At 41.9% G+C, this 7,656-nt stretch overlaps 1 protein-coding gene across 1 annotated transcript; it reads right to left on the reverse strand.

The window, feature by feature from the left end:
- Positions 1-983: 983 nt before the first annotated feature.
- Positions 984-5,748, reverse strand: nyx (nyctalopin). Its single transcript, XM_034010597.3, has 3 exons — positions 5,450-5,748; positions 4,905-4,989; positions 984-3,902 (listed from the first exon to the last, which is right to left on the reverse strand). The coding sequence occupies exons 2-3, from the start codon at positions 4,924-4,926 to the stop codon at positions 2,515-2,517; spliced, it is 1,410 nt and encodes a 469-aa protein (XP_033866488.3). The 5' UTR covers positions 4,927-4,989; positions 5,450-5,748; the 3' UTR covers positions 984-2,514.
- Between the last annotated feature and the right edge of the window lie 1,908 nt (positions 5,749-7,656).

Genomic DNA, 7,656 nt, shown 5'->3' on the forward strand with positions numbered 1-7,656 from the left:
GAGGGACTCTGCTGTAGGGACATGACAAGTCTGCAAGGTATTTCAGTTGTTGTGGAGGGAATGCAGAGTCATTCCTCAAATGAAACTGCCCAGGTACATGACTTTTGTATTGTAAGTTTTTATTCAGACTTCTTGCCACAACTGATTTTATCCAGTCAGTCACAGGAGGAATTACATGTTCTCCCCTGTACTTCATCACTGGTGATGTAACAGGTTTGTAGAAGCTAAGAGAAAGGTTCAGTCCTGTCAAGAACAGAGTGGGTTGTGGAGGAACCTCAGCACTATCTCAACAGGCATGCAATGTGCATAACAGCAGTTAACCCCCATAATAGCACATTCCTTACAATAAGTAGCTGAAAATGCTATTTTAATGTTTGATTTGTAATTGCTCTGAATGTTTCTGAGATGGAATTTTTGCAATGTTGTGTTTAATTACCCCCCCCCCCCAAAAAAAAATTACTGATATTAATTAACTTGCACATAAAATCCTAGAGATGATTAGAGAGAGACTGACTTTGCCTACCAAGTGAGGATCAAAAATGTAGTTTCCTGCTGTCACTAAATCATGTTAATACCAAGTTTCATGACTGCCTCCCCAGCAGGATAATAAACTTTCTGTATCTGATGTCTGTAGTGTTTATTCTGAATCAAAACTCATATGACAACAACTCCTATGGGTCTATGGCCTATGGGTCTGCAAAAAATATATATGGAAACACAGTGTCAGCTTTATGAAAATGGCACAATAACATTTTCAAATATATATATATATATATATATAATATTTTAAATCCTTACTGGAAGGACAGTCTACAAGGATATAATCGTGTTTGTTTCATATTGAGTTTTAATCCATTAAAACAGACTAATGCGTTAAAGCAGTGTGAACTGAGCCGAGCCTGTCATTCCTTAACGTTTGCGTATGTATTTCATAACATACAACCAAAGAAGGTTAACAAAAACTCTGTAATTGGCTTATTTCTCTGTTTATTTAAGAGAATAACATTAAACAACAAACATGGCACATACAAAAACACTGTGTCTTTAAAGTATACAAAACACTCAGCATAGGATTTTGCACATTTTCCTGCCTTGTCACCAATAATAACAAAAGTTCTCTTGCAGCAATCTGGCATTAATAATTCAATGGACCTTGAAGAAACTCAAAGGAAGAGGAATTGTGCATTTAAGAGTTAGCTTGTAATGACTACCTGTAATGTCTAAACTAACAATTTACAACTGGATAATTGTGCATTCTATTTTGGCCTTATGTCTGTGATGTTATATTCAAACAGATTAATTTATAAACACAAATATGTGCCGCAAACGAGGCATGTCCTGTATTTAAGGTTTGATTCTGCAAACCAAACAAAATGGCCGGATCTGTTCTCTATATAAAAGTGCAAGATTAATTTAAATCTACTTAGCTAAAAACAGGCATGAAAGAAATAACATAGTTTTAAATCTTACGTGCAAGTTTTCCCTTTATTTGCATCCAGCCTTAAAAAAAACAGATACACAATGAACCATAATTGTCCCTGTAATTCCTTTGTGCTCTGTGCTAAACTTCAAGAAGAGAAAGATCGTATCAGTCCTAGCTATTTCCATAACTGAAAGAAACAAAATGCTAAATCTCCTCCATTTGTTTAAGTGAGCGAAGGGCTTTTAGAGCAGCTCTGCGTAAAGCAGATCAGCCTGACGTTTAAAGAAGATTAATGCATTTATGAATTGCTTGGAAATCCAAAGTCATTGAATTGAATGAACAAAACAGGTCATACCATCTGTACGGTAACAGAAGGAACCTGCAGAGGTTTTTGTGGCACTTAAAAAAGGTTGCCTGCCTGAATATGCCAGAATTCTACACTAATCACATACAGGAACGGCACTTTCTTATTTAGAACTAACATATAAGATATTGTGTCTAGCGTTATTTAAAATGTTTATTATATATTACACCTTATGCAAAGCACATGCAATTATATAGTCTGTAAGTCAGAATAGGTCTTATTTAAAGTCACGTTCTTAAGTATTCATCCATTAAAACACTTTTAATTAATTTATTATATTTTCAGGGGATCTCTTGCTTGATAAAGTAGTGTATCCAAATCAAATTCAGTCAAATTAATTATTAAACTAACATGATTGTAAGATTCTAGGCTTCAGAACAAACTTTTGTTGGCTTTAATATCCAACCAGTTTTGTGTAGTTTCCTTTCTAGATGCAGATGAACTGCCTCAATCTGCAAGGCCTTCTGCATCTAACCCCCAGTCTTACCCAGATTGATGCATGAAGTTACAATGGTTTTCAAAAGGATCAGTGTGCTTTATCAGTAACATACCGTCCGCAAGCAGGGAAAGTGCACATGATACATCAGAAAACAGCCAGGTCCAAACAAAGTTGCCTTCCCATTGTGCTGCCAGATCTCCAGCAATGAATTGTGGGGTGTTTGTAAGATGGCACAGTTCAACATATAAGGACACATACTGATTATCAATCAGGAAAGCAACCATAACATCACTGATTGAGGAGACAGAGTGCTAAACAGGGCAGGACAGCCTGCAGCAGCACATTCATCTGGGAGTGCAAGACTCCAGCAGACATTTTATCATCTATTCCATCCAGCAGTGACGCATTCCTGAAGGTCTCGGTGGAGTTTCCAGGCTCTCTGAGTTCTTGATGCAAGAGCTTGGAGATGAGGTTGCTGAACTTGTTCTCTGTGGTGTAGTGCAGGCCCTCGGTGGGCGTCGGTGCGATGGAGGTCACACTGAGCTCGGCAGGGTCCAGGCAAAAACCATCCAAGGACTTGGTGAAGACCACCACACTGAGGTCCAGCCCAGCTACCGAGGGGGGAGAGGTGCAGGGAATGTCCCTGACCAGCTTGTAGTTCTCCATCCACTCCTTGAGCCACTCCATGGTGCAATCACACTCCCAGGGATTACGAAAGAGGTAGAGCCGTCCCAGGAAGTAGATGGGCTGGAAGACGAAAAAGGGCAGGGAGGTCAGGTTGTTACTGTTGAGGTGGAGGGAGATAAGGCTGGTCAGGTTCTCAAAGGCTCCCTCCTCAATGAAGGTAAGCTGGTTCCTGTCCAAGTAGAGCACCTCCAGCTCTGTTAGGTCACTAAACCAGGTGTTGGAGATGTTGGTGAAGAGGTTGCCGCCCAGGTTGAGCATCTTCAGACGCCTCAGACCTTTGAATGAGTGCCGGGGCAGGTCACTCAACAGGTTGTCGTTCAGGTAGAAGTACTCGATCCGCCGGCAGTCCTGGAAAGCCTGGTCGTGGATGATGTTGATGTGGTTTTCCTGCAGGTTCAGGTACTTGAGGTTGCTCAGGCCCTGCAGGGAGTTGTAGGCCACGGCCTCGATCCTGTTGCGCTCCAGGTAGACGTGTGTCAGGTTCTCCATGCCTCGGATGGCCCCTGGGATCCGGCGGAAGTTGTTCTGGAAGCAGAGGAGCTCCCTGAGGGCAACCTGCTCCAGGAAGATGCGGTCGGGAATGTTGAAGAGGTTGCTGTTGGAGAGGTCCAGCTTGACCAGACGCTTGAGGGCAGTGAAGGTCCGGGTGTGCAGGTAGCGGATGTACTCATTGTGAGCCATCTTGAGCTCCACCAGGTTGGGCAGACCCTTGAAGGCCCCTGGCGTGATGAAGGAGATATTGTTGTGGTCTAGCGACAGGTAGCGTAAGGAAGGCAGGGTGCCAAAGGCCCTCTCAGACAGAAACTTGATGTTGTTCTTGTCCAGGTTGATGGACACGGCCTCGCAGGGGAACTCCTTGGGGAGGTCAGCAAGGCTGGAGCGGTCACACAGCACAGTGCAGCTCCGCTCCGGGGTACAGGTGCAGCGAGCAGGGCAGGAACGGGCACAGGCCCAGGGGGCAAGGACAGGGGGGATCAGGAGAAAAGAGACTGGAGAAGGGGGTTAGAAGGGAATGAGAAGGAAGAAGAAATGTCAAGAACTGTTTTTGAAATGTTTTACACATATAAATACATCCAAAGAATTTTTTTATATATATATATATATTGTATGTACATTACTATATCAGATATAGTACAATATTTTGCCATGACCCCCTGTAGCATACTGTGCTTGAAAATCCCAAATATTTATATGCAATACATTATGTGTTGCTGGACAGATCTTGTGTTTGATACAAGGAACGGGGTCTAGTCACATAAATGTAGCCTTTCTGCATAGAAACATACCTTAGAATTACACAGTTAAAATGTTTCGGCTTCGATAACATTTTATGTAGTTGTCTTCGTTATTTATGCAGTAGGTATGCAGTCATTATTGTATATAAACTTGTGGTAGTGTATGCCTGTTGTCCTCTAGGACTATTATTTGGACAACTTAAAAATACAAGATTTTAGCACATTAAGCAGAGGAAACACAAAGCCAGTTTTTCAGGAACAGTGATTGAAATCTGGTTCCAGGAGACCTAGTTTGAGGCAGTTTTCCTGTATCAAACCCCAAGTCTCTCCTGGTGTGCCATGCAGTCTCCTGAAACCAAGTTCCAAGCCACAATGTGGCTTCATGTTCTCTCAGCTTTTCTTCTGCCTTTATATACCTGGCAGGAAGCATACAGATACATAAGAAGTCTTAATGAAAGGCCTGCTTGACAGGTAGGAATAAAGAGTGTAATCTATCACACAGGCTTCCAAGCTTCGCACTACTCCTGACTGCTCAGGCCTGGGAGAAGACGGGAGGAGTGTGTTTGATAACCCACAGAAAGCCGTCTCAGTGTTGATAAGTCACATGAACTTCTGTCAGTCCTAACATAGCTGTTAATCAGACTTCCAGAGAACAAGTGTCAAAACCACCATACAACACAGGATATAAAATTTCATTTTTAGATGCATTTTGCAATTTACTGTAGTTCCAAATGTAGATATAAAATCAATACTCACCATTTAAAATTAGAAAAAACATCACAATGTCTATTCACTTGTGGCATTTCAGGATTAAATGGGGATGAGTAGAAGTGGGAAAGATCTAAAATAATAACAAATAACAGTAAGAAATCTTCGCTCAAGTGTTTTCATACTAATTCCGTTACACAGGAAAACACAATGCATCTCTATAAAATACATATGTAGCATCTGAAAAGAACATTAAAACATTCTATATAAAAAAAACCTGACTATAAAAGAACATTAAAACATTCTATATAAAAAAAACCTGACTATTAAAGAACATTAAAACATTCTATATAAAAAAAACATGACTATAAAAGAACATTAAAATATTCTATATAAAAAAACATGACTATAAAAGAACATTAAAACATTCTATATAAAAAAAACATGACTATAAAAGAATATTTTACAGCATGTAATGGTTAACAAAATATACAATGTGTGTGTCCTGCATAAAAAACAGACATAAATAACAAATCATATTGGAATTCGAACAGTTCAGTAAATAAGTAAACATGCACAAACATGCCGTTTACCTTGCTGCTGTGCCTGACTGCCAGCCTGTTTGCTCCCTGCATGGCGTGTGGATGACTGGATTTAGTTTCTCTCCCTTGACCACTAGGATTAATTTATTTTAAATGTATTTTCTTCATTAAGCTGTCACTTAATGGCTGACAAATTCTCTGGATGAAAAGGAGGATTAGAGGTGATGGAGTAAAATCTCTGTTCCCCGATCAAATCACAACCCGGTCTCTCCTAGAACAGAGCAACAGCATATTTCATGCAGATGACCTCGTCAGAAATCTCATTATTTTAACCAGATCCATGTGACAGCCTGCCAGACAGCCAAACTAACATCTCCCACACCAGCATGCATGAATACACTATTTGCAAGAAAAACATTAGGTTAAAGCATAATCCTGGTTCCCTGAAATAGAAATGTAACCTAATTACCTAATGGGTGTTTATCTCCTAAAGACCCGAAACCTGAATATTCTATACCAAAGCTGCTCAGCTGAGCCTGTGAAATGGTTTCATTTCTATTTCAGAGAACCAGAGTACGAAATATAAACATTACCTAATGGGTGAGTATACCAAAGCCGTCTCAAAGGTAATATTGCAGAATGACAAATACTTCAGCTCAGCTGAATGCATGGGCTCAAATGGAGGCTTCAAGAGTGCACTGAGAACCACGTTTAACCTCCAATGAGGAACAATGTCCTTCATAAGTGGCCGAAGCCACCAAACCCCTTTCACAAATTGCCCCGCCAGGAAGCTGAGCTCCTGGGGAGACCGAGTCAATTTTGAAGTAGATCCCAGATAGACCTTTAATGTAGAGGGGGATTTCCCCTCAATATACAGGTCCTGCAACAAATGCAATATTATTGCCATGGGACAAATCGTGGGGTCGAACCCACGAGGAAGACACCATGTCTGAAAGACGCTCCACTTTTACCTGTACTGGGAACATGTGGGCACTGCTCTGGCATTTTGTAAGTTGTCAATAACCCTACTGGACAGACACAGATTATTATTATTTATTATTTATTTCTTAGCAGACGCCCTTATCCAGGGCGACTTATAATTGTTACAAGATATCACATTATTTTTAGATACAATTACCCATTTATACAGTTGGGTTTTTACTGGAGCAATCTAGGTAAAGTACCTTGCTCAAGGGTACAGCAGCAGTATCCCCCACCTGGGATTGAACCCACAGCCCTCCGGTCAAGAGTCCAGAGCCCTAACCACTTCTCCACACTGCTGCCCTATGGCTTAAATGCAGCTGTTCAGGGGCCAAACCCAGAGCTACAGGCTCGATGGGTCAGTATGCCATAAGATCACCCATGCCTGACTGAGCAGGTCACAGCACTTGGGCAGTCTCCACAGCTGACCACTCAGGAGCTACATCAGGGTTTTCCTGGGCCAATAGGGGGCTACTAGGAGCACCTTGACCCAGTCCTGCCTGATATTCTCCAGACACAGCAGGAGCAAGGCGATCGGTGGGAAGGCTTACAACAGTAGCATCAGCCACTGGTGTGCCAAGGCATCTACAGCCCGTGGGTCCCCACCTCCTATTATGGCGAGCCAGAGGGGACAGTGGGTTAATTCCTGGGAGGCAAATGAGGCTCACCATCTGTTGTGTTGTCTGTACGACCAGGATAGCTTCCATGCACTTCGAAAAGGCACGGGGAGCTAGAGAGACCAAATGGCAAGACCCAGAACTCGTACGCTGTTCCCTGAAAGGCGAACCACAGGTATTTCCTTGAGATGTGGAAAAAGGCATCTTTGAGGTACATCGTGGTGAACCCATTCACAACCAGTTGACTGCAACAGCTGTTCATTTTCAACATTTTGAACCTCCTTTGGGTCAGATACAGGTAGAGCTGTCTGAGGTCGAGGATCTATGGCAGTCTGGGAAGAGAGCAGTCAGTTGACTTATGTTGCTTGATCCCTGGGAAGGGGCAACTCAAGCCGCCGGCTTCACGAGGGGCACAAGGCCGCAATGGGATGTAACAAACAGGCTGTAGTGCACAATATACGTGTATAATTTAAAAAAAAAAAAAAAAAAAAAAACACAACACACTGTAGCATAAATAATGTAAACAAATTAGCAAAAATCAGTCATAATACTTCTGATAGGCTCCTCCTGTCAGGTCAGCTCTTGAAAGAAAAAAACAGCATCAAGATTTGCAAGCGCTGTCATTTTACTCCCTCGGGGGCTGGCTATGATTGTCACAGG

The sequence above is a fragment of the Acipenser ruthenus genome, chromosome 8 (genome assembly GCF_902713425.1).
Source record: "Acipenser ruthenus chromosome 8, fAciRut3.2 maternal haplotype, whole genome shotgun sequence".
NCBI lineage: Eukaryota > Metazoa > Chordata > Actinopteri > Acipenseriformes > Acipenseridae > Acipenser > Acipenser ruthenus.

Excerpts from the sequence above, each read along its gene's own strand:
- nyx (XM_034010597.3), bottom strand. The coding sequence starts at position 4,926 with ATGTTTTTTCTAATTTTAAATG. Across the intron at positions 3,903-4,904 it reads GTTTTTTCTAATTTTAAATG|TCTCTTTTCTCCTGATCCCC; the intron begins GTGAGTATTGAT and ends CCCCTTCTCCAG.